The 27,175-nt window shown below is 45.8% G+C and overlaps 1 protein-coding gene and 1 pseudogene across 1 annotated transcript; both read right to left on the bottom strand.

Annotated features, from left to right (window-relative positions):
• Positions 1,484 to 2,434, bottom strand: LOC100522351 (olfactory receptor 12-like). Its single transcript, XM_021074742.1, has one exon. It carries the CDS (start codon positions 2,432 to 2,434, stop codon positions 1,484 to 1,486), a length of 951 nt encoding a protein of 316 aa, XP_020930401.1.
• On the bottom strand, positions 18,445 to 21,117 carry LOC100738695 (annotated as a pseudogene).

Below are 27,175 nucleotides of genomic sequence, written 5' to 3'. Positions count from 1 at the left end.
CACACACACACACACACACACACGAAACATTGCACATTAGCGAAATGAAGATCAAAACCAATGACATAACACTCCACAACTCTTATGATGGTTGCTCTAAAATGAAAAAGTTCACATGTTTCCTAGGAATCAGAGAATTTGCAACATTCTTGTCCTATTGATGGGAATGTAAAATGGAACAGCCACAACAGAAATACTTTGGCGGTTTCCCTCAAATTAAAAAATATTTACTATATGGTCCAGTATTAACCTGTTTGTGTATATAATCACCCCGTGTTCAGCTGTAACCGTAAGAGATATTTGCAGATGGATGTACATAGCAGCATTTTTCACCAATGGCATAATGCGGAAGCAATACAAGTATTCACTGGTGGGTGGATACACAAACAAAATGTGGCAAATACATAGGATGGACTCGTGTTCAACTTTTAAAAAGATGAAAACACGGTCATTGAGTGTAACATGGATGAATCTTGAGGACGTTGTGCTAAGTGATATAACCAGACACAAAAAGACAAACCCTGTATGTTTTACTTACCAGAGATATCTAAAGTAGTCACTATCATGGAGGCAGCTAGGAAAAGGCTGGCCCTTAGTAGGTGGGGCTAAGGGGAAACAGGGGGTTGTTCCAGGTTTACCACAGGTTGGAAAAGTTCTGGAGGTCTATTACACAACAAGGTGAATATGCATTGCACCACAATGAATGTACATTAAAATAGTTCCAACAAAATCTGTTAAAATACGATTTAAAATTTTAAACTTTTGTTATATTTAACCAGGAATCAGAATTAAAACTACAATATGGTCTTCAGATGTAAAGTGCTTATTCTACACTTACCACATTAACTAAACCTATGCCAGACATATTTTGGAGTTCAATGAGTACTTAAAGAACACTGAACTCACATTAAAATCAAGAAGTAGTTCGTACTGAGAACCTGCTCTGCGGCAGGAGCATGCAAAGCATTTATGGGATGGACAAAACAAATAAACCAAACCTAACGTTGCCCAGGGATCTTCACCAAAATCCGATACATAAGTAACACAGACATACTATACTTTGTAGAGTTTCACAAAACATTTCTTAAGAGTATTGAAGAATTCCTATTCCATTTCACACCTGATGAGCTGTCCTGGTTTATTCAAAGGTCAGAATGAAGGCTCTTCTACTAAGAAGTACTAATTGCTGACTGTAAATTTAATTTTAGAGAAGGCTGATAATTGTACAGATGTGTAGGGAAAAAAATATTGTATATTTTTTCCATTCCAAATGTGGATGAATGTAGTAAAAGACCAAGAATATTCTTTTGAAAATTCATGGAATAACAGAAGGATAAATCGGAGAGAGAGTGAGAGAGGAAGAGGAGGGGGAAGAGGAAGGGCACAAGTACAGGGAGGAGGACAAGGGGAGAGAAGGTTTGAGATAGAAGAAGATAAGAGCCTGAGAGGAGGAGAAGTCCTGCTACTTGGGGAGGAGCCCCCGTCACTTGGCTGTGAGCTTGTGGCCCAGTCTCCACAGGGCCTCCTTCACCTCCTTGTTCCGCAGGCTGTAGATGAGGGGGTTGAGCACGGGGATGACCAGGGTGTAGAAGACAGAGACCACCTTGCCCTGCTCCATGGACTCCACCGCTCCCGGCTGGGCATACATGACAAAAAGGGTCCCATAAAAGAGGGACACGGCCGTCATGTGGGAGCCACAGGTGGAGAAGAGCTTGTGTCTGCCTGCTCCCGAGCGCATCCTCAGGATGGTCACGGTGATGTAGGCATAGGAGATGAGGACCCCGAGTGTGGTGCCCACGATGATGAGCCCGCAGATGCCAAACAGGACCAGCTCATTGATGGCTGTGTCAGCACAGGCGAGCAGGAGCAGCGGGGGAACATCGCAGAAGAAGTGGTCGATGTGGTTGGAGCTGCAGAAGGGGAGGCTGAATGTGAAGCTGGTCTGCAGGATGCAGTTGAGGCATCCCCCACAGTAGCAGCCCAGCACCAGGCGGGTACAGGCTGATGGGCACATGGTGATAGGATAGTGTAGGGGGCTGCAGATGGCCAGGAAGTGGTCATAGGCCATCACAGCCAAGAGGAATCCCTCAGTGGTGATCATCAGTGAGAAGAAGAAGAACTGGGTGGCACAGCCCCCAAAGGAGATGACCTTGGCTGAGGACAGGATGTTGCCCAGAGCTTTGGGGTAGATGACAGATGAGTAGCACAGGTCCAGGAAGGAGAGGTTCTTGAGGAAGAAGTACATCGGGGAGTGCAGACGGGCGTCCAGGGTGATGACCACGATCATGGTGAGGTTCCCCAGGACGGCGGCCAAGTACAGGGCCAGGAAGAGGGCAAAGAGCAGGGCCTGGGTCTGCAGACCCCCCTGAAATCCATCCAGCACAAACTCCTGCAGAGGCACCACCGAGAGGGTTCCATTTCTGTTATGTGACATGGCCCTGAGCTGTGGGCAGGTTCAGAGAGCAAGTGAGGACACAGCGAGAGGGAGCAGGTCAGTGTCACAAGGTCCTCGTTCCTTTGGAGCAATGGGAGCCTCAGTGTCCATTGCACATCAACCAAGAGACCACCAGTTGCCCTGTCTTACTCCAAAAGAGCTCAGACAGACCTGAAATGGGAAACATTCCCTCTGATTCACCAATTCCTAGGTATGCTTGGAGCGCTCCCCCTGTGGGAGTCTCTGAGCTGCTGCTCTGGGGTGGTTCCGGGTTCTGCAGAGCTGAGAGCCTACAGTGTAAGGATGTCTGACCTCTCCTGTCATTCATGAAGGACATGCTTTCCCTCCGCATGGGATGCTTTCTGAGCTGTGCCCCTTGTACAATTTGTCGGAGTACCTAATCATGCACTTTGCAACCATGATTTTACCTGTTCTTTAATTACGGAAATCACGAAGCACCTCAGGTCATCGGGACTTAACCCAGTGACTGTCAGAGCTCCAGGCTAGGCTGCGAGCTGATTCCCGAGGCTCATGTGGGCGTTGTGTCTGTGACTGCTGTCAACCCTGAGACCTATCTCTGCTTCTTTGCCTCTAAGATTGGACCATGGCGGCAACCATCAGCAGAGCTCTCTGCTACCTTGACAATCCCTGAGCACATTCCTGAAATAGAAGACGTTGGACACATCATAGAAAGGGCATAGTCCCTCTCCATGTTCTCAGAAGCATCAGGGCAGGGGCTAGGACTCATGTAGAACATGTGTGTGTTCTTAGCTGTTCTTGCTTCCATGCCCCTGCATGCTGCACACACCTGTGGGGCTGATGGCTTCCAGCCATGGGAGCAATGCACACAGTCTTATCTGTTTCAGAGTCTGAGTCTTCCTGGTGGGTGCTGCCTCCTGTCCCTGACCCAGTCCAGACCCACTTCTCTGGCCTGAGCAGGGCTGGCCACACCCTCATGTGGAAAATGGAACTGGTTTTGTCCTGCTCAGGAAATGGTTGGAGGAGACCCAGCCTACAGAGGGAGGCGTGTGGAAGGAAGGGGGACCCTGAGCCTGCCTGCCTCCCAGGGAGGGGAGGGGGAGTCACCGACTCCAGAGCAGATTCTCCGTTTTCCGGGGGTCAGACCTGCAGCATGAGGGAGCTGGCTGTCTTTGAGCGAGAGGGTGGCTGGGGGTGGGGGTGTGCCGGCAGAGGCTGGATGGTAGGGGCACCTAGGGGGAGAAGTCGCCACCACCATCATGCTGCGCCTGGAGTTCTTTAGAAGGTGGCCTCGAGTGTCCTACTTTCCAAGCAAAGGAGGGGGGGCCTGGCAGGGGAGTGTAGGTTAAAGTGTACCTCTGCTGTGTGACTTGACTCCACCCCCCACAGGAGAGAAGAAGGGGACAGTCTGACCTCAGATGCCCAAGGCCCCCTGGAACGTGTGTGTGGAGCTGGTGCTAAGGGTGGATTATTGGTCTGCCTTGCCCACCCTTGGCTGCCCATATTGTCCACCCAGCCCTGTCCTCTCACTGGCCCAAGGAACCCCACACTCACCCTGCCTAGCTCTGGCTTTCTTTGTAGGGGAGCAAGAGTGGGGATGGGGAGGAGGGGGTTACCTGAGGGGCCAGTGGGAATTGGTTCGTGTGCCCCAAGGCCTTGCTACCAGAGGCTGGTACAGCAGGGGATGGATTTTGCTCAACTCACCTGCCCCTCTATGGCATGTCCTCCGGGCTGGCTAGTGTTCCTGGGACCTGCACCTTTGGTTCAGCCCACTTTGAATATTCTCTCCAGTCGTCACAGCTGGGACTCAAATCCTCAAATGGCCAATTAGTTGAGACGGTGGCTTCTGAGTGCGCTGGGACTCCCAAATCCCTGGGTGCCAGGAAGATGAGGTCCTGTGACCAAATGTACTCTCACACCTCTCAGGCTGAGATGAGGGAGGCAGGGAGCCTGAAATCCCATGGCAAGCACTGAGGTCCAACAGGAGGGAAGCAGGACCACTCCGAGGGACCCAGGGCCCATCCTGGCAAAGGCATTCCCTGTGCAGCAGCTGTGACCAAAATTGGCCCCAGTTCCTGCTCCTCTGCGTCGTCTGTCCCTGTGGTTGTGAGAAAGAGTGACATGCAGGAGTCTGTGCCTGGGGAAGCAGCACAGCCCTTAGTCAGCCCTAAGGTGGCCCTTCCCTCAGTGCAGACAGAGTAAATAGACCTCATAAAGAAAATGTTCTAATCCTGGACAGAAATCCAAAATCAAAATATAAAGTTGATTTATTAAGTTTAATATTAAAATGTGGGAAGTAGGTAAGGAAACAGCTAGAGATACTTGTATCACAGACATCATAAGTACAACAAGGCTCAATAATCATTAGGCATAATAGATTTCAGGAGAAAACGTTTGCTTATAAAGGGACATTTCGTAATGACAATGTGTAAACCAATGGAATGATGATAAAAATATAGGTGTAGAGAATGTTTTGCCCGTGTTCTCTCCCAGGAGTTTGTCTTGTCTTATGTTTAAGTCTTTGAGCCATTTTGAGTTTATTTTGGTGCATGGTGTGAGGGTGTGTTCTAGTTTCACTGATTTGCATGCTGCTGTCCAGGTTTCCCAGCAAGGCTTGCTGAAAAGACTGTCTTTTCCCCATTTTATGTTCTTGCCTCCTTTGTCAAAGAGGAATTGACCATAGGTGTCAGGGTTTATTTCTGGGTCCCCTATTCTGTTCCATTGGTCTGCATGTCTGTTTTGGGACCAGTACCACACTGTCTTGATGACTGTGGCTTTGTAATATTGTCTGAAGTCTGGGAGAGTTATGCCTCTGGCTTGGAACTTGTTCCTCAGAAGTGCTTTGGCAATTCTGGGTCTTTGGTGATTCCATATAAATTTTTGGATTGCTTGTTGTAGTTCTGTGAGAAATGTCACGGGTCCTTTGACAGGGATTGCATTGACGCTGTAGATTGCTTTGGGTAGTATGGCCATTTTGACCATATTAATTTTTCCAACCCAGGAGCATGGAACATCTTCTTTAACTTCTTTGATTAATGTTTTATAGTTCTCGGCATATGTGTCTTTCACCTCCTTGGTCAGGTGTCTGCCCAGGTATTTGACATTTTGGGGTGCAGTTTTAAAAGGTAGTGTATTTTTGTATTCCTTTTCTAATATGTCATTGTTAGTATAGAGAAATGCGGCTGACTTCTGAATGTTAATCTTCTATCCTGCTACTTTGCTGAATTTGTTGATCTGTTCAAGTCGATTTGGGGTTGAGTCCTTAGGCTTTTCTATATATAGTATCACATCATCTGCATACAGTGACAGTTTTACCTCTTCTCTTCCTATTTGGATGCCTTTTTGTTTGTTTGTTTGTCTGATTGCTGTGGCTGGGACTTCCAGTACTCTGTTGAGCAACAGTGGTGAGAGTGGGCATCCTTGTCTTGTTCCAGATTTCAGTGGGAAGGCTTTCAGCTTTTCCCCCTTGAGTATTACATTTGCTGTCAGTTTGTCATAAATGGCTTTGATTATGTTAGGGAATGTTCCCTCTATATCCACTTTGGAGAGAATTTTTATCATGAATTGATGTTGGACATTATCAAATGCTTTGTTGGCATGTATTGAGATGATCCTGTGGTTTCTGACTTTTCTTTTGTTAATGTGGTGTATGGCGTTGATTGATTTGCATATGTTGAACCATCCTTGTGAACCTGGGATGATCCCACATGGTCGTGGTGTATGATCTTTTTGATATGTTGTTGGATTCGGTTGGCTTAGATTTTGTTGCGAATTTTTGTGTCCATATTCATCAAAGACATTGGCCTATGGTTTTCTTTTTTGGTGGCATCTTTGTCTGGGTTTGGAGTTAGGGTGATGGTGGCATCATAGAATGTCTTTGGGAGTGTTCCTTCTTCTTCGACCTTTTGAAAAAGTTTAAGGATGGGTATAAGTTCCTCTTTGTATGTTTGGTGGAATTTGCCTGTGAAGCCATCTGGTCCTGGGCTTTTCTTTGTAAGGAATGTTTTTATGACACATTCAATTTCATTTCTAGTGATCGGTCTGTTCTGTTGATCTATTTCTTCTTGATTCAGTTTTGGCAGGTGTAAGTCTCTAGCAAGCTGTCCATTTCTTCTAGGTTGTCCAACTTGTTGGCATATAATTGTTGATAGTATTCTCTCATGGTTCTTTGTATTTCTGTAGTATCCATTGTGACTTCTCCTTTTTCATTTCTTATTTTGGTCTATTTGGGTTTTTTTCTCTCATCTTCTTGGTGAGTGTAGCCAGAAGTTTGCCATTTTCATTTACCTTTTCAAAGAACCAGGTCTTGATTGATTGATTTTGTCTATTGTTTTTTGAATCTCTATCTCATTGATTTCCTCTTTGATCTCTATGGTTTCCTTCTTTCTGCTGACTTTCGGGGTTTTTTGTTGTTCTTTTTCTGCTTCATTTAGGTGGTGAGTTAAGTTGTTGATTTGAGAGTGTTCTTCTTTTTTGAGGAAGGCCTGTATTGCTATGCACTTCCCTCTGAGCACTGCTTTTGCAGCATCCCATAGATTTTGAGTGGTTGTGTCTTCCTTATCATTTGTCTCGAGGTATTTTTAATTTCCTTCTTGATTTCCTCATTGACCCACTGGTATTTTAGTAGCCTGTTGTTTAGTCTCCATGTCATAGGTTTTTTTCTCATTTCTTTTCCTGTAGTTGATTTCTAGTTTCATGCCATTGTGGTCATAGAAGATAGCTGAAATAATGTCTATACTCTTAAATTTGTTGAGGTTAGCGTTGTGCTCCATTACGTGATCAGTTCTTAGAATGTTCCATGTGCACTTGAGAAGAATGTGTATTCTGATTTTTCGGATGTAATGTCTAACTTTTCTGTCATGGCATTTAGGGTCTCTGTGGCTTTATTGATTTTCTGTCTAGAGGATCTGTCCACTGATGTGAGTGTGGTGTTAAAGTCTCCTGCTATGATTGTATTCCCATCAATTTCTCCTTTTATGCCTGCTGGTATTTGTTGCAGGTATCTGGGTGTTCCTATATTGGGGGCATATATACTGATGATTGTAATGTCTCTTCTTGAATGGATCCTTTAGCCATTAAATAGTGTCCATCCTTTGTCTTTCTTTATGGCCTTGGTTTTAAGTCTATATTGTCTGAGATGAGTATTGCAACTCCAGCTTTCCTGTCTTGTCCTTTGGCCTGAAACATCTTCTCCCCTCCCCTCACTTTCAATCTATATGTGTCCTTTGCCCTAAGGTGAGTTTCTTGTAGGCAGCAGATTGAAGGTTTTTGCTTTGTTATCCAATCTGCCAGTCTGTGTCTTTTGATTGGAGCATTCAGTCCATTGACCATCGAAGGTGATTATTGGTAGACATGTATTTATTGCCACTTTGAACCTTGTTTTCCAGTTGATTCTGTGTTTCTCTTTGCCTCTTTTCTTCTTTTGGTTGGATGGTTTCCACTTATTTTACGCTTGAGGACTTTTCATTTCAGTTTTTGTGAATGTAATGTTTGGTTTTGATTTGTGGTTGTCCTGTTTTTTAAGTATGTTAACCCCTTCCTGTATCTGCTTGCTTTAACCTGATAGTCATATAGGCTCAAGCACATCATTAAAATAAAAAAGAATCTATTCTTTCTGTCTTCCCTTGTCCACATTGTATGATTTTGATGTCTGTTTTTTTTTTTCTTTAACATCTTTGTGTTTAGATCTGTATGCTGGCTTCATTAAGTGACTGCTTTCCAAGTGTGGTTTCCTCCGTCCTAGTTCTTCCTTTTTTATTTTTAAAGTTAGAGAAGCCCTTTCAGTATTTCTTTTGGAATGGGTTTCGGATTGCTGTTCTCTTTTAGCTTTTGTTTGTTGGAGAATTTCTTTATTTCCCCTTCTATTTGAAATGATACTCTTGCTGGATAGGGTATTCTAGGTTGCAGACGTTTTCCTTTCAGTGCTTTAAATATATCTTGCCACTCCCTCCTGGCCTGTAGGGTTTCTGTAGAGAAATGAGCTGATAGCCTTATTGGGGTTCCCTTGTAATTAACGCTTTGCTTTTCTCTTGCTGCCTTTAGAATCCTCTCTTTATCTTTAACTGTTGCCATTTTTAGTATGATATGTCTTGTTCTATTTGGGTTCAACTTGTTTGGGGCCCTCCGTGCTTCCTGTATCTTGATATCAGCATCCTTTAGATGTGGAAAATTTTCAGCCATAATTTCTTCAAATATATTTTCAATCCCCTTTGCATTTTCTTCGCCTACTGGAATAACTATTATACGTAGTTTGGCCCACTTTACGTTATCCCATGGGTCTCGGATATTGCTTTCATGGTTTTTTATTTGGTTTTCTGTCTGCAGTCCTGAGTGGGTGATTTCCACTATTCTATCTTCCATGTCACTAATTCATTGCTCAGCATTATGCATTCTGGTCTTTGTTGTCTTTGGCTCAGTTTGTATCGCTGCAAATGAATTTTCTAGTTTTTCTTGGCCTCTCCTTTTATTTTCTAGCTCATTGATAAGTCCACAAATAACAATTGCTGCAGAGGGTGTGGAGAAAAGGGAACCCTCCTGCACTGTTGGTGGGAATGTAGCTGGTACAACCACTATGGAAAACGATATGCAGGAAACTCTTAGAAATCTATACATAGAACCAGCATATGACCCAGCCATCCCACGCTTGGGCATATAGCTGGACGAAGATTTCCTTTAAGAAGGCACATGCACGTGTATGTTCATTGTAGCACTATTCACAAGAGCCGAGACATGGAAACAACGCAAAGGTCCATCAACATTTGATTGGATAAGGAAGATGTGGTATATATCCACAATGGAATATTACTCAGCCATAAGAAAGAATAAAATGATGGCATTTATGGCAACATGACTGGAACTAGAGACTCTCATGCTGAATGAAGTAAATCAGCAAGAGAAAGACAATTACCATATGATATCACTTATCTCTGGAATCTAATATGTGGCACAAAGGAACCTATGAACCGAAAAGAAACTCATGGACTTGGAGAATAGACTTGTGGTTGCTGTGGGGGAAGGGGAGGGAGTGGGATGGACTGGGAACTTGGGGTTAATAGATGCAGACTATTGCCTTGGGAATGGATTAGCAATGAGATCCTGCTGTGTAGCACTGGGAAGTATGTCTAGTTACTTATGATGGAATATGTAATGTGAGAAAAAGGAATGTATACATGTATGTGTAGCTGGGTCACCATGCTGTAGAGCGGAAAAAGGAATAAAAGTTAAAAAAGTAAAGGTGTAAACAATAACAAAGATTTAAAATTTGTAAATTAAAAACGGAAAGAATGCAAATGAAGTGCAAACATCCAAATCATGGTTGATATTTTACAACATACTTCTCTCTGTAATTGAAAAAACAAATGGAAGTATTGTGGTCCTATGTTAGAGTTGGTTCAAAATATGAACTGCACAGACCTCCTTGGCACAGATGGAACGCTACACGCAGCAAACATGGAACATAAATCCCCTTGGAGCACATGGAACCTCATGGTAGTACGGAGACCAGGGTCTCCCTCCAAAACCTGTCTACCAAGAAACTCAGAATGTGACCTTCTTTAGAAATAGAGTCTTTCCCAACCAACTGGTGTGCATTAGGCTTGCTGAGTTAGCTGAACCATAAATCCAATGGCTTGTGTCCTGATCAGAAGAGGAAAGGACACTGAGACACAGAGACTCAAAGACACAAGGAAGAAGGGCATGGAGAGACTGGGTGGGGTTAGCAGTGATTTCGCAACAGGAAAATGAAGGCCAAGGACACCAGGAGCCTCCAGAGGCCAGAAACAGGCAAGGAAGAAGGTTTTCCTAGAGCCGTCATGGGCAGCTGGCCCTGCTGACCGCCTGAATTTGGACGTCGACCTTCCAGACTTGTGAGAATGTGAATTCCTTTTGCCATGAATCATCCACTTTGTGTGACTTGACGATGGTGGCCATAGTGACTCACACTGCAGGGTGGTGAGGCAGTGTGCTTTCACCTGGCAGGGTCAGCAGTGCACCTTCCCTCTCCTGTCTCAGGGCTGTATCACCTCTGTGGCATTAGGTCAAAATATACTCTGCAGGATCCTGACCGCCTTTCCCTGTCCTTCCGCTGTCCAGTGCATTCATTTCATTTCACTGGTTTTCAACATGAAAACATACCCACTTACTGGTGGAATCTTCTTGAGGGAGACATTTCGGTTAATTCAGGTTTATTATTTTTTCTGAATAATGAATATTATGTAATGGAAAATTTCTACTCTCTAAAGTGTGTATATGGATTCCTGAGGGGAAAGACTGATTTTTTCCCTCAACTTCATTAATTTTCATATAAATCTGATGTCGTGGAGTCTCCTTTCACATTCCATCTTTCTTCATTCTTGCCAGTCGATTACTCTACTCAAGTGTAAACGCAAATCCTTTCCTTTTCAAAGGTCGTGGCTATGAGGTCCTGCAGCAACTCTAAGCTGCCCCAGCGACCATGGTGGGCACAGACGGTCCCATGGCAATCCCTCCATTCTCTTCCCATGGCTCTAGAAGCTACTACAGGGGTGTCTACACCTGTAACTTCCAGAGCCACAGCTGGCTGATTTCTTCTTGCTCTAAGTCCTTCAGGCATTTCGCTGGTTTTGCTGAGCAACTTCATCATGGAAAATTCTTCCTTATGTGTGCACTTCTCTGGGCAATTTTCTCTCAAAATGATTGTGCCGATGAAATACCACCAGCCGTGTAGGAGTCTTTGTTTTCCCCCTTATTTCCCTCTTTCCCATTTTTATAGGTAGGTTAAATCCATGCTTTTCTTATTTTTTTCCTATTTCTTAAATGATTTTTGTTTTTCCCATTAGAGGTTGTTTACAGTGATCTATTTTCTAGTACTCAGCAAAGCGACCCAGTCATACATACATATTCACATATACACATTCTTTTTCTCACATTATCCTTTGTCATGCTCAATCAAAAGTGTCTAGATATAGTGCCCTGTGCTATAGAGCAGGATCTCACCACTTATCCACTCCAAGTGGAATGATTTGCATTTATTAACCCCAGACTCCTGGTCCATCCCACTCCCTTCCCTTCCCTCTTGGCAACCAGAAGTCATGTTCTCCAAGTCCTTGAGTTTCTTTTCTGTGGAAAATTTCTTTTGTGCCATATGTTACATTCTAGATATAAGCGATAGCATATGGTATTTGTCTTTCTCTTGCTGACTTAGTTCACTTAGTTTGAGAGTCTCTAGTTCCATCCACGTTGCTGCGAGTGGCATCATTTTGTTCTTTTTTATGGCTGAGTAATATTCCATTGTGTATATGCAGCACATCTTCTTAACCCATTCATCTGTTGATGGACATTTAGCTTGTTCCTATGTCTTGGCTCTTGTGAATAGTGCTGCAATGCACATACAGGTGCATATATCTTTTTCAAGGGACGTTTTCACCAGCTATAAGCCCAAGAGTAGGATTTCTGGGTCATATGGCAGCTCCATGTAGAGTTTTCTGAGGTACCTGGATACTGTTTTCCATAGTGGCGGTACCATTTACATTCCCAGCAATGGTGTAGGAGGGTACCCCCTTTCTCCACACCCTCTCCAGCATTTGTTATTTGTTGACTTGCTACTGATGGCCGTTTGAACAGGTGTGAGGTGGTACCCCCGAGTAGTTTTGATTTGTATTTCTCTAATAATTAGCGATGTTGAGCATTTTGTCATGTGCCTGTTTGCCCTCTAAGCTGTCTAATTCTTATTTGCATTTCCGAGTTGCCAGCGACTTCTATTAAGTTTTAAAGCAATTTCTGCCTTGTGAGCCTTGTTACTTATTATGCTATTAGCTATTTGACCAATGTACAGTTTCAATTGTGTAGCCTAAAAGGAATCTTGAGTTTTTGTCAGGACGAATCTCCTTTGCTCTTTCTTCTTTTTCAGAGGTCCTCTACATATTCTTTGAGACGGTGCTTCCAATCAATGCTAGAGTCGGTTTGTTCCACTGTATAGAAATCCTATCAAGAATTAATCGTGTTGGTTTTAGAGTGATGGTAGTGTTTCCTTTTGGAAGGCAAGAATTGGGATTGAGTCAGTTTCTTTCTCGTGATCTGGGTGGCGGTGAGTTCCAGGAGCTGGTTTTATTTTAGTGTCTTGTCCTGTATCTATGAATGCATAGGATTAGTGTAAACGTTCATACCTCATGTCTTCCACTGCGAGGGGAGAAAGGTGGTGGTTGGGGCTGGGGGTCTGTGTCCTGTCGCAGTGACAACATCATCCATGCCTTTGGTGTGATGGAGCAGGGACCCCCGGGAACATCGGTGCCAGGTGGAACTGCCGCATTGGCCTCAGACCACGGACCTGGCTCCTCTCTGAGAGGCACTGCTTTTCTGGTCTGAGCTGCTTGAGCCAAGGGCATTGCTGCTGACGTCAGAGTCACTAGGGGAGTGTCTGACCACGGATTTTAATGCTTATTTTCAACAAGTGTCTTGGTGATTGTGTTGAAGGTGGGCTGACAAGAGGCAAAGTGGAAGCAGGGCCCTGTCCATCGATGTATCTCACCGCCTGGAGGTGGGGGACGGGGGCTGGGGGCTGGGGGGTGGAGGGTGGGGAGTTGGGGTTTGACAGGAGCCTACATGTGGCTGGAGCCAGGAGTGAAGGTTAAGAGTATGTGAAAGTGTGAGGGATTTCTTTCTGTGTGACATTTGAGTCAAGGTGCTAGAGCAAGCCATTTATTTTCTCTCCTACAGCTCAAGACATTTTTGAAGACAGTCAATCATTATATGCCTCATATACATACATAAGTGGAGGAGAGAGACTAACTAGCATTACTGCCTAGTATGGAGTAATTACCATTAGATCGGGGGATGTTTCAGAAATCAGTCAGTAGCATCCAGCACATTAAGGGAATAATGGGGGAAAGCCATGATCATCTCAACGAATGCAGATCAAATTCAGAAAACGTCAGCACTCTGTCATTACAAAATATACCAAGGGCACAGTGCAAGTGGAAGAAAGTCCGTCCCCTTAATGGAGTCCATATATGAAAGCCCTCCGCTGAGATCATGTGCACTAGTAAGAGAAAGATCCTCCTTTAGTTCTCAGGACAACGTAAGAGTACCTGCTCTCTACTCTTCTCAGCATAGTACTGGGGTCCTGGCAAGAGGAACTATGCATGCTCTGAAAAAGGGAGGTCCAAAGTCTAAAAGAAGTAAAAATATCGTGTTTACAGATGACGTGCTACACAGAAAACCCTAAGGCTTGTGAAAAGTCTAAGAAATCATAAAATCAGCCAAGTGTCATACACAAAATCAATACATCAAAACTGAGACCATTGCTATGTCCTCTCAATGAATAATATCAAAAGGAAATTAATACAGCAGCTCCATTTACAAAGACATCAAAAAGAATACAATACGACGTGGCGCAGTGGTTAAGGAATCCAACTAGGAACCATGAGGTTGCAGGTTCGATCCCTGCCCTTGCTCAGTGGGTTGATGATCCGGCATTGCCGTGAGCTGTGGCGTAGGTTGCAGCCTGGCTCGGATCCTGCGTTGCTGTGGCTCTGGCGTAGACTGGCGGCTACAGCTCCGATTCGACCCCTAGCCTGGGAACCTCCATATGACACAGACGCGGCCCAAGAAATGGAAAAATGACAAAAAAACAAAAACAAAAACCAACTTAGCCAAGGGTGACAAAAGCTCAATAGATGTAAAAGTAAAAACACAGCTGAGCGAAATTACAGGGAACCTTCATGAAGGAAAGCCGTCCCGCGTGCGTGAGTGGGAAGATGCCGGCACTTCCCAATGTGACCGAAGATGCAGTGTAAGCCTCATCACAACCCACCGTCTCATTTTTCTGCAGAAAATGAAAAGTTCATTTTCAAATTCGTATGGAGCCTCCGGGGATCACAAAGAGCTAAAACGACGTGGGAAAAGAAGAACAGGAGTCCCTGTTGTGGTTCACCAGTAACAAGCCAAGTAGCATCCATGAAGACTCGGATTCGGTCCCTGACCTCGCTCACTTGGTTAAGGATTAGGCATTGCTGGCCAGCTGTGGTTTAGGTTGCCAACCCCGCTCAGATCCCGAGTTGTGGTAGCTGTGGTGCAGCCGGCAGCTGTAGCTCTAATTCGGCATCTAGCCTGGAAAATTCCATATGACATGGATGCAGCCACATAAAGACCAGAAAAAAAAAAAGAGAAACAAAGAAAAAAAAAGAAAAAAGAAAAAATAGGGAAAAAGAAAACAAAGAAAAGAAAATGAAGAACCAAAGTGCAGGCCTCAGACTTCTTGATTTCTTTCTTCTGTTTTTCTTTCCCTTTTCTTTGTTTGTGGCTGTGCCTGCAAAATGTGGACATTCCTGGGCCAGGGACTGACCCTGCACCACAGCAGGCACCAGAGCCCCTGCAGGGTCAATTCCAATCCTCAACCCAGAAGCGCCACAGAGAACTCGACTTTCTGATTTCAAAATATTACAAAGCTCCACTAATCCAGGCAGGGTGGTAGTGGTACAAAGACGTACTTATAAAGCAGTGGAGCCAATAGAGAGCTCGGAAAGGAACCTTCATAGATATAGTCAAATGAGCTTCAACATGCGTGCCAAGACACCTCACTGGGAATAGGCAGCCCTCGACAAATGGCACTGGGAAAGTGGCTGCTCATATGCAGAAGTATAATGTTGGCCCCTTACCATGCATTGTGAACAAGCGAACTCAAAACGGATTTGCAACATCAATGCATGGCCTAAATCTCTCCAACTCCTAGAAGAAAACAGGAGAAAAACTCCACGACCTTGGATTTGGCAATGATTGCTTGGCTATGACTCCAAGAGCACAGGACACAAAAGTGGAAAGAGACACATGGGACTCTAACAGACGTAAAACTCTGTGCATTCGAGATGTAAATAGCCATGTGGAAAGCCAGCCTGTGGCATGGGAGAACACATCTGGAACTGCTATGTCTGATAGGGGGTCATATCCGTAATAGATATTGTATTCCCAGAAACGATGAAACACCGGTGTGGTCTGCTCTGATGAAACCACTAACAGGAAGTGCCATCAGCAGTGAAAAATCAGTGCAGAAATGACTTAAATAACAGTGTGAGAAAGCAACTTCTGAGGTGGAAGGAATGTTTGCATATCTTATATCTGATAGGAGGGCGATGAAATTCAGAATGTATAAAGAATCTCTACGATTAAATAGACCAATAATACAATGAACGATCTTCAGATTTCTTGAAGTTGTGTCTCTAAAGATGCTCTAAAGATGCTCTACGAATTGCCAGCAAACACACCAGAAGATGCTCACAGTCACGAATCGTTAGGGACGAGAAACCAAGAAAGAGACACTACTTCACAATCATTACGACGGCCACCATCAAAAGGAAAGGAACATACGTTGATGGACTTGGAGAAACTGGAATGGTATTGCACCCTTGGGAGGTATATAAAACGGTCCAGCCATTCTGGAACATGATATAGCGCACCCCTCAAAATGCAAAAGAATTAGTGTGTAGTCCAGTAATCACATGTTTGACTGTGTACTCAAAAAAAAAAAAAAAAAAACAAGGAAAAATGAAATAGGAACCAAGAGGTAAGTGAACTCCCATGTTCTCAGCAGAATTTTTCAATAGAGTCAGAAGGTGGAGGCCACCCAAGTGTTCACTGGTGGGTGTAAGGTCAACAAAACCTGCACATAGACATGATGGAATATTATCCATCCATGAAAAAGGATGGGACTCCTGTCACAGCCTGCAACGTGGATGAGCTTTGGAGGCATAGTGCTGAGGGAAACGACCAGAAGCAAAAAGACACGTACGGTCTGTGTGACGTCTCTGGGGTTCTAACGCAGTCGCATTCATCGGGACAGAAAGCTGAATGGTGGTTGCGGGTGGTGGTTGTAACAGGGAACTAGGAAGCTGCTGTTTAAGACACATGGAGTTCCAGTTTTGCAAGATGAGGAAGTTCTGGAGATCTGAGACACAACAACGTGAATGCTCTGCAAGCTACTGAAGTGTACACTCGAAATTAGTCAGAAGAGAAAAAGTAATTTTTTCACACGGGAAAAATGTAGAAAGTTTTAAACATTAGACCAGAATCAGCATCAAAATTGCAATATGGTCTTGAAAGTCAAGGTGTTTATTCTCCACTTAAACACAATAAACTAGAGTTACGACATGTGTAACTAAGATTTCCGAATCTACTTAACACTAAAATCATATCCAGCCAGGCCATGTGACCTGAGACCCTACGATGTGGCTGTAGCATGCAAAGCATCATACAAGATGAACAGAGCAAATAAAGCACTTGCAGCCCTGTGCAGTGGTCCTCACTACAACCTGGAATGTAGGTGGCACAGACACAAAGGTCACCTAGAGAGCATTAAAAATCATTTTCTTTAAGGTTGTTGGAGCAATTACCCACCTACTCTTGGAGCAGTTTATCTGACCTATTCAAAGTCAGCACTAATGCTCTTCTACAAAGAGCCACTGATTCCTCACTCTTTACACCAAGCAATTTTACCAAATGATAATGTATTTACCCTTGTATAGAAACAGACTGTGTTTCTCCAATTCCTTTGGAAATTTAAATGAAGACAGTAGAAGACACAAGGTAATTCTCCTGAAACCCCTGGTACTGAGGGAAAATAAAAAGAGAGAGGGAGAGGGGAGGAAGGAGGGAGGGATGAAGGAAGAAGAAGAAATGAGGACGAAGAGGGAGGGTGGCAAATAAGAGAGGTAAAAATGAGAATGGGAGATGACAGCGTTATGGCCGGAAATGATGAGAAGGCATGTCATTTTGGAGTGGAAGCCTGGGGACTCCTGAAAGTAGAAATTGTATGAGATGAATACAGTAAGGTATGGCAAAGCTAGAAATATTTGGAGAGCCCAAAGATGAGAAAGTGGGTACAAAAATCTAGAGAGACTCGGAGCATGTCTAAGGGACCAAAGGTGAGCAGCAGCCCCAGGACTTGACTGTTAGCCCCTCCCCAAGTTCACCTGAGCAGGGAGAGAGGGACCTTGAGAGCTGGGATCAGAGAGGCATGTCAGATCCCTACTGGCCCCACAGGGAGCAGATCACCCTCATGTCCCGAGCACAACCTTCTGGTGACCATGGGCGTGAATGACTCCACTACAGAGAGTCAAGGCAAGGAGGCCAGCGGGCTGTGAGCCCAGGCTCTGTGTGGGGTCCCCTGAGCATGAGGCTGGAGCTCCGAGTGGGCAGGTCAGGACAGAGAGTCCAGGCTCTAGGGAGTGTGGGACAGAGGCCAGGGAGCCGTGTGCTCTGCCAAGGCAGTGCACCTCCCTTTCCATCCGTGCGGTCTGCTGCAGCCACCAGGAACTCATCCTCATTCAGAGATGTCTGCTGTGTCAGGGCATCACTTGTCAGGGTGACACGTGGTGAGGATGTTGTCACCGGCCAGGCTGGGTGGACGGGGCCAGGGGAACATTGGACATTGGGCATTTAAGTGGACACCCTGGGACTCTGAGGTGCCATCTCAGAGGAGAAACCAGGGGCAGGGTGACCGGGAGCCCCTGAAGCAGGAGCACAGGTCACTGTGCTTCCTGTTGGAGGTGGTAGGATTAGTGAACAGAAGGGGAGGGGGAGGGGAACATCCAGATGCCAAATGGAGGGGAAGCACCGTCCTCCCGCCTCCCCTAAGAGGCTATGCTGACCGCAGGGTATCCCCAAGGAAGGGCTAGGGCTGAGCGTCCTAAATCCCCCTTCTGGGTGGTCCAGGTGCTATTGCTGAGCAGAGGTTTACTTGAGATTCAGCCATGAAGTGAAGGGAAAAGGCCAGAGCATTTGTCTGCTCACATACCTTCACTGAAGGGGTTGAATTGGGACCCAGAGCCTGGATCAGAGACTCTGTGTTCACGACTCTGTTCATGTTTAGCGTCTTGCTCCATCACAGACCATGAATTTTAGGTGGCAATGAAGATGCCATTTTCCTCTTGCATCTCGTACCTGCATGCATGGTCCAAGGTGTGCTTCTAGGAATAGCTGAATGATATGTTGCATGAAAGAAGGAATTCAATGAAAGAGGCACGAATTCCTCAAAACAAATGTAGGACCCTCTTCCTCTGGCCGGCTCCATCAGGAGGTGATGCTCTTTTGGCCCAGTCTGCGCAGGGCCTCCTTCACCTCCTTGTTCCGCAGACTGTAGATGAGGGGGTTGAGCACGGGGATGACCAGGGTGTAGAAGACAGAGACCACCTTGCCCTGCTCCATGGACTCCACCGCTCCCGGCTGGGCATACATGACAAAAAGTTCCATAAAAGAGGGACACGGCCGTCATGTGGGAGCCACAGGTGGAGAAGAGCTTGTGTCTGCCTGCTCCCGAGCGCATCCTCAGGATGGTCACGGTGATGTAGGCATAGGAGATGAGGACCCCGAGTGTGGTGCCCACGATGAAGAGCCCGCAGATGCCAAACAGGACCAGCTTTGATGGCTGTGTCGCACAGGCGAGCAGGAGAGGGGGGCACATCACAGAAGAAGTGGTTGATGTGGTTGGAGCTGCAGAAGGGGAGGCTGAATGTGAAGCTGGTCTGCAGGATGGCGTTGAGGCAGCCTCCACCGTAGCAGCCCAGCACAAGGGGCACAGGCTGATGGGCACATGGTGATGGGATAGTGAGGGGGCTGCAGATGGCCAGGAAGCGGTCATAGGCCATCACTGCCAAGAGGAAAGCCTCAGTCGTGCCCATCATGGAGAAGAAGAAGAACTGGGAGGCACAGCCCCCGAAGGAAATGACCTTGGCTAAGGACAGGACGTTGGCCAGGGCTTTGGGGTAGATGACAGATGAGTAGCACAGGTCCATGAAGGAGAGGTTCTTGAGGAAGAAGTACATTGGGGAGTGCAGACGGGCGTCCAGGGTGATGACCACGATCATGGTGAGGTTCCCCAGGACGGCGGCCAAGTACAGGGCCAGGAAGAGGGCAAAGAGCAGGGCCTGGGTCTGCAGACCCCCCTGAAACCCCTCCAGCACAAACTCCTGCAGAGGCTTCCCCGAGAGGGTTCCATTTGCGTGTGGTGTCATGGCCCTGAGCTGGGGACAGATGCGGAGAGCAGGTGAGGATAGAGTGAGAGGGAGCAGGTCAAAGTCACAAGGTCTTCCTTCCTTTGGCGTGGTAGGCGCCTCAGTGTCCACTGCACACCAACAAAGAGATCACCAGCTGCCCTGTCTTACTCCAAAAGAGCTCAGACAGACCTGAAATGGGAAACATTCCCTCTGATTCACCAATTCCTAGGTATGCTTGGAGCCCTCCCCCTGTGGGAGACTCTGAGCTGCTGCTCTGGGGTGGTTCCGGGTTCTGCCGATCTGGGAGCCTACAGTGTAAGGATATCTTCCATCCCCTTGTCATTCATGAAGGACGTGATTTCCCTCCCCGTGGAATGCTTCTGAGCTGTGCCTTTTCTACAACTCACTAGAGGATCTAATCTTGCAATTTCCAAACATTATTTGAACTCTCTTAAATTACAGAAATCTCCAAGCACCTCGTGTCATCAGGAATTAACGCAGGGATTGTAGGATCCGCAGGCCAGGCTGTGCGCAGATCAGGCACCATCCCTCACAGGGCTAAGGTGGGCGTTGTGTCTGCTACTCCTGCAGACCCTGAGACCTATCTCTGCTCCTTTGTCTTGGGGGTTGGTCCATGGTGGCTACCATCAGCAGAACTCTCTTCATCCTCGAGAATCTGGGGTTCTTTCTTCAATGTCCAGATGTTGAACAATTCTCAGAGAGAGGAATTTCCTTCTCCGTGGACTGAGAATCAGCAGGACAGAGTCTGTGACACATGCAGAAAATGGGTATGCTACAGTCTTACCAGTCCTTGCATCCACGCCCCTGGTTGCTGAATACACCCTTTGGGGTTAAGGGCTTCCTGTGGTGGGAGCCACCAACCCCACCTGTCACTTCTCCTTCAGTGTCTGAGTCTTCCTGTTGGGTGCTGCCTCTTGTCCCCGTCCCCTGCCGAGACCTACTTGTCCCCCACGAGCAGGGCTGACCACACACTCAGGTGGGACCTGGGATCCCCTGTCTGCTGGTCACAGGGATGGGCAGAGGAGACCCAGCCTAAAGAGGGAGGAGCTGGGAAGTAGGCTGGACCCTGAGCCAGCGTTCCCCCCGGGGAGGCGAGGCTGTGTTGTTGATTTCAGAGCATATTGCATGTTTCTGGGGGTCAGATCTGCATCCTCAGGGAGCTGACTGTCTTTGAGGGAGTGAGCTGACCGGGAGCGGGGGTGTGCAGGCAGAGGCTGGTTGGTCCGTGGTGCCTGTGGAGAAACGGTGAGCCGCACATTCCCTCTCAGCTTGAAGTTCCCTTCAAGGTGGTCTGTGGGAGCTCCTACCTTCCAAGGAAAGAGCAAGTGGGTGAAAGAGTGAGTTGTCCAGTGTTGCTCTCCTGGGAGACTTGATTCCAACTCTCCCAGGAGATAAAAGGGCACAGATCCACCTCCGATGCCCTGGAGTGCCTCTTGGAATTCAGGGTCATGGCTGGTGCCAAGAATGGAGTTGCAGGAGGCCATACCCACTTTGGTCCACAGCCCTGTACCCGCAGCCCCATCTGTGCACAGACACTCACATTCATTCTGCCCACAACCTTGCCGGTCCTCTCTGCCCAAACGCCTGCTCACGCACACTGTGACCTAGTGCCATTTTTCATCCAACCTCCCTATGTTGCCTCCTACGTCCCTGATATACCCAGCTTCATATTCTGCGACTGTTTCCCAGGATACTTTGTCCACCTCGGGTGCCTTGGGTCAGCACAACAACGTCCTCAAAAAGCCTAGGAGCACCAGAGTTGAGATTCACATTTTCATCTCGGAATCCAAGCTCTTGGCTTGCCTTTGTGAGGAAAAAAACACAACTCACACACTCCTCTGTCTTTCTGAGATTGTCTGTCTGTGGCTTTTGGTGGCAGCTTCAGTGAGCCTGTCTTTGAGTTGAGCCTGAGAAACACCTTCGCAGGTGAAGCAAAAGATCCCAGGCTCTCGGCGAGCCTCTATTTGTAATGCCTGTGCCCGAGTCCTTCCGTGTGTCCTCTTGCTACTCAGGTGTGGTCTGAGGCTCTATAGCACCAGCAGTACCTGGAGACTGTCTGAAGTGCAAAGGTTCAGACCACCCAATTTGAGCTCGTGTTTATATGAGACCACCTGATTCTTTCTACCGTCGTGAAAGTTCAGACCTGCTACCATCACTGACCCTGCCCCGTGGTGTGGGGAGGTGAGGATGGTGTGGGGTACACTGCGAGCTCCCAGGATTCGCATAGCAGTGACTGGTGGCCCACATCTGGCTGAGCGATGGCTGTACTGCTCCTGGGATGGTGGGAGGAGTGTGACTCACTCAGGACCCTGTGCTTCCAGGTGGACAGGTCTCCCGAGCTGGTCTGTGCTAATGCAAATGAGGTGGCACCAAAGACAACTTTCCACTCTCTGCTCAGCTCTGACTGACTTTGCTGTGAAGGTGTGTGGGATGGAGGCAGAGGATGGTAATGGGGTCTGGGGAAAAGTCAGGCCAGGCCTTCAGGTTCTTGTGCAGGAACCTCATGGGTCTTGGTGGAAGCATGAAATGTGTGGAATCACCTCACCTGCCCCTCTATGGCTTGTCCATCAGCAGGCTAGCGTTCCTGGGACATGCCCCTTTGGTTCACTCTGCTTTGAAGATTCTCTCCAATTGTCACAGCTGGGACTCAAACCCTCAAATGGCCAATTAGGAGGGACTGTGGCTCTGCGTGCACTGGGACGCCCAACTCCCTGGGATCCAGGAGGATGAGGTCCTGTGACCAATCTTCCTCTGATACATCTCAGGCCAAGACAAGGGAGGCAGGGAGCCTGAAATCCCTCTGCAGGCACTGAGGTCCAACAGGAGGGAAGCAAGACCACTCAGAGGGACCCAGGGCCCATCCTGGCAAAGGCAGTCCCTGTGCAGCGGCTGTGACCAACAGTGCCCCCCAGTTCCTCCTCCTCTGTGTCATCTGCCCCTGTGCTTGTGAGAAAGAGTGACATGTAAGCGTCTGTGCCTGGGCAAGCAGCACAGCCCTTTCTCAGCCCTAGTGTGGCCCTTCCCCCAGTGCAGACTGAGTAAGTATATGTGGTAAAGAATATGTTTTAATCCTGGACAGAAATCCAAAGTCAAAATATAAAGTTGATTCATATTTAATATTAAAATGAGAAAGTAGGAAAGCAAAATGCTGGAGAAATTTGTGTCATGAACTTCCTAAGGAAAAAACAAGGCTGGTATGGCTCAATAATTACTAGACAGAGTAGATTTCAGGAGAAGAAATTTTGCTTATGAATGGACATTTCATAATGAAAATGTGTAATTCAACTGGATGATGTGAAAAATTTAAAGGTGTACACAACTTATTAAGATTACAATATGTACATTAAAACCTGACAGAATGGGAGTTCCCATCCTGGCGCAGCAGAAACAGATCTGACTAGGAACCACGAGATTGTGGGTTTGATCCCTGGCCTTGCTCAGTGGGTTAAGGATCTGGGGAATCCATGAGCTGGCGTAGTTTGCAGACACAGCTCAGATCTGACATTGCTGTGGCTGTGGTGTAGGCTGGCAGCACTGGCTCAGATTGGACCCCTAGCCTGGGAACCCCCATTGCCTCGGGTGCATCCCTCAAAAGACAAAACAAAACAAAACCAAACCCTGACAGAATGAAAATGAAATGAAACATTCAAATCATGGTTGATATTTTAGTATGCTTCTCTTGGTAACTGATAAAAAAATAGGAAATGTTGGGTCTTATGTTAGGTTTGATTCAAAATATGAAGTGCACGGACCTCCTTGGCACAGATGGAACACCACCCTCAGCCACCACAGAACATAAGTCCCTTTGAGCACATGGAACGTCCCTGCAGTAAGGTGACCACTGCCTCCAAAACGTGTCTACCCAGAAACTCTGAAGGTGACCTTCTTTGGATACAGGGTCTTCCTAAGGGAATTAGTTAGGATGAGTCCATCCCATATTTGGTGGGCCATAAACCAATGACTAGTGTTCCCCATAAAGAGAGAAAAGTGCTCAGAGAGATGAAGCCACAAGAAGGAAGGGCATGGAAAGCCTGGGCTGAGGTTGGAGTGATGCAGCAACAGGAAAGAAATGCTCGGGGAGTTGCCTTCATGGCTCAGCAGTTAATGCACCTGACTAGGATCCATGAGGATGCAGGTTCAATCCCTGGCCTCGCCCAGTGGGTTAAGGATCTGGCATTGCTGTGAGCTGTGGTGTAGGCTGTCCGCTGCAGCGCTCATTTGGCCCCTAGCCTGGGAACTTCCATATGCCACAGGTGTGGCCCTAAAAAGAAAAAACAAAAGCAAAAGCAAAAAAAAAAAAAAATCTCAGATCGCCAGGAGCCTCCAAAAGCCAGGAAGAAGCAAGGAGTACACCTTTTTTTTCCCTAGAGCTTTCATGGGCAGCAGACCTGCTGACAACTTGATTTTGGACATCAATGCTCCAGACCTCTGAGAGTGTCATTTCCTGTTGTTATCAGTCCCCAACTTGGTGTTAATTGGCTACGGTAGCCCTTGTGCCTGACACAGGAAGGTGGTGAGGCAGCTTGCTTTCCCCTGGTGATGTCAGCAATCCACCTTCACTTTCAAGTTATTTTTTGATTGCCTCTTTGAGTCCTTCGGGGAGCAATTAGCTGTTGAGAAACTGGTGTAGAGTCTCTTTGTTAGTGTTTTTGGTGATTTTTTTCTGTTATTGAGTTCTAGTTTCACACTATTTTCTTTTCTTTTGCTTTTTAGGGCCATGCTGATGGCATATGGAGGTTCCCAGGCTAGGAGTCAAATCGGAGCTACAGCTCCCAGCCTACACCACAGCCACAGCAATGCCAGATGCTTAACCCACTGACCGAGGCCAGGGATCTAACCCACATCCTCATGGTTCCTAGTCAGATTAATTTCTGCTGCACCACGACGGGAACTCCAAGAAAAACTTCTTAATGAAAGTTTGATTCTCTTGATGATATTGAGAATTGTTTAGTGGCCTAGTATGTGATCTCTCCTGGAGAATGTTCCTTATACACCTGACAAAATAGTGTGTTTCTCTGTTTTTGGATAAAATAGTCTGTGAAAAATCAATGAATTCCATCTGTCCCAGTATATCCTTTAGTGCAGGGTTTCCTTACTGATTTTCCGTCTAGACGATCTTTCCGTTAATGAAAGCTGGAGGTTAAGGTGCCCTGTTATTGTGGCATTATTGTTCATTTATCCCTTCGTATTTGTTAATATTTGCTTTGGTTTCACTGCTTCTGTATGGACTGTGTGCCTCTTTGGAAGTGTTATGTCTTCTTGTTGGATCGATGTCCTGAATATGACCCCAGATGCACAGAAGTCAAATGAAAAATATTCAACAGTGACCTCATTACAATGAAAAGTCAGTGGCATTATGGGACCTCAGAAGAGTGAAAAAGCAACCTCTGAGATTGGAGAAAATATTTCCAAATCTCATACCTGACATCAGAGTATAAAAAGATCTCCTACAATCAAAAACCAATAATGCAATGGAAATTTTGCCAAGAACATACACACATATTTTTCTAAATATGATCTCCATGTGGCCAACGAAGACATGGGAAAATGCAGAGTTCTGTCCATGATGCAGAGGGATAAGGACTCGCCATTGTCCCTGCAGAGCCTCGGGTGGCTACTGAGGTACAGCTTTGACTGAGGCCCAGTCAGTGGGTTAAGGATCTAGTGCTGCCACAGGTGCTGCATAGGCTCAGATTTGATCCCTGGGCCTGAAACTTCCTTATGCTGCACCAAATATGCCGAGGTCCAGCCCCAGCAGCCAGGGAGTGCCGAAGGAGAGGATGGGCTACAAACGGCGTGGAAAGAATTGGAGCCAACTCCTCAGCTGCATGCTGCAGATGACCCAATTTATTAAATGAAAAGCATAAGTTTTTATACCCTATCACAATCAGGTTTCGTGTAAGATTTGACATTAACATTTGATTTAAAGCCCTTTTGTTCCCTCCACCCGAGATACAAAAAAAAAGGTTAGTTAAAACATGTTCCTTTCAACTTTAGATTTTCCTTCAAGATTACAAACTTAAAGTTTCACACCGTATTTTTCTTAAAAGGTCAACAACAGTAGCTATTCTATTCTATATTAAGAACAAAGCTTTAATAAGTAATAAACTATGATACCTAGCATTCTTTAACTAAAGGTGTATATAGTTAACAAAATGCATGAAAGCCTTGGGCTCATGACATTCTTAAAACTATGATTTATTTGGCGCCAGCAAGCTAACCATTTAACCTATTGTGCTGATGTACATAAGTTCCAAACCACCAATTTCAATAGAAAGGAGTATTATACCCAAAAATTAACAAATGCCCCCACAAGGGATGAAAGTTACAGGTGACACTGTTATTTGATAAAAAAAATATATCTATTATAGAAAATAGCAATTTATAGGCCAAACAACATTTTTCCCAGCCCCAAACTTCTTTTTAAGTAAAGGGACTGAAATCATAAGTTTCCCCTGTATACTCTCACAAAATAGGTGCCATAAATTGCTACTCCAAAACAAAGGCTTTTTCCATTACATTGTTTGAATAACTTCACTCTGTTTTGGTTCAAGTGTTTTACGTACCCAGGGCAAATCTTTAGCAGTAAGAAAGCTGTGAATCAAAGATAGAAAAAGAAGGATAAACACAGAAAAATAGATTAACATATTTTTTAGGGGATATCATTTTTATTTCCCTGGAGCCGATGTCTTTCAAGGGATTGCTCTGCAATCCTTCTTCTTTCTTCAGCTTGTCTGTAGCTCTGCTAACCAGACAAGTCTCATGCAGGTGCCGACTGTGGCTTTGCTTTCTTTACTGGAGCAGCCTTATGGCTCCCGACACAAATATATGTATTTGGATATATACATAAGAATAATTTCCATTTGTGAAATGAAACTCAAAACCAATGACATAATCCTCTACAATTATTAGGATGGCTCCTTTATTTTTTTTTTTATTTTTTTTTTATTTTCCCACTGTATAGCAAGGGGGTCAGGTTATCCTTAGATGTATACATTGCAGTTACAGCTTTTTCCCCCACCCTTTCTTCTGTTGCGACATGAGTTTCTAGACATAGTTCTCAATGCTATTCAGCAGGATCTCCTTGTAAATCTATTCTAGGTTGTGTCTGATAAGCCCAAGCTCCCAATCCCTCCCACTCCCTCCCCCTCCCATCAGGCAACCACAAGTCTTTTCTCCAAGTCCATGATTTTCTTTTCTGAGGAGATGTTCAATTGTGCTGGATATTAGATTCCAGTTATAAGTGATATCATATGGTATTTGTCTTTGTCTTCTGGCTCATTTCACTCAGGATGAGATTCTCTAGTTCCATCCATGTTGCTGCAAATGGCATTATGTCATCCTTTTTTATGGCTGAGTAGTATTCCACTGTGTATATATACCACATCTTCCGAATCCAATCCTCTGTCGATGGACATTTGGATTGTTTTCATGTCCTGGCTATTGTGAATAGTGCTGCAATGAACATGCGGGTGTATGTGTCTCTTTTAAGTAGAGCTTTGTCCGGATAGATGCCCAAGCGTGGGATTGCGGGGTCATATGGAAGTTCTATGTATAGATTTCCAAGGTATCTCCAAACTGTTCTCCATAGTGGCTGTACCAGTTGACATTCCCACCAATAGTGCAGGAGGGTTCCCTTTTCTCCACAGCCCCTCCAGCACTTGTTATTTGTGGATTTATTAATGATGGCCATTCTGACTGGTGTGAGGTGGTATCTCATGGTAGTTTTGATTTGCATTTCTCTTATAGTCAGCGATGTTGAGCATTTTTTCATGTGTTT

The sequence above is a fragment of the Sus scrofa genome, chromosome 15 (assembly GCF_000003025.6).
Source record: "Sus scrofa isolate TJ Tabasco breed Duroc chromosome 15, Sscrofa11.1, whole genome shotgun sequence".
Classification (NCBI taxonomy): domain Eukaryota; kingdom Metazoa; phylum Chordata; class Mammalia; order Artiodactyla; family Suidae; genus Sus; species Sus scrofa.
Note: the sequence above shows the minus strand (reverse complement) of the source record. Positions and strands in the feature narration are given on the sequence as shown.

Bases quoted from the DNA above. Each gene is read 5' to 3' on its own strand.
- LOC100522351 (XM_021074742.1), bottom strand. From the start codon at position 2,434: ATGTCACATAACAGAAATGGAACCCTCTCGGTGGTGCCTCTGCAGGAG.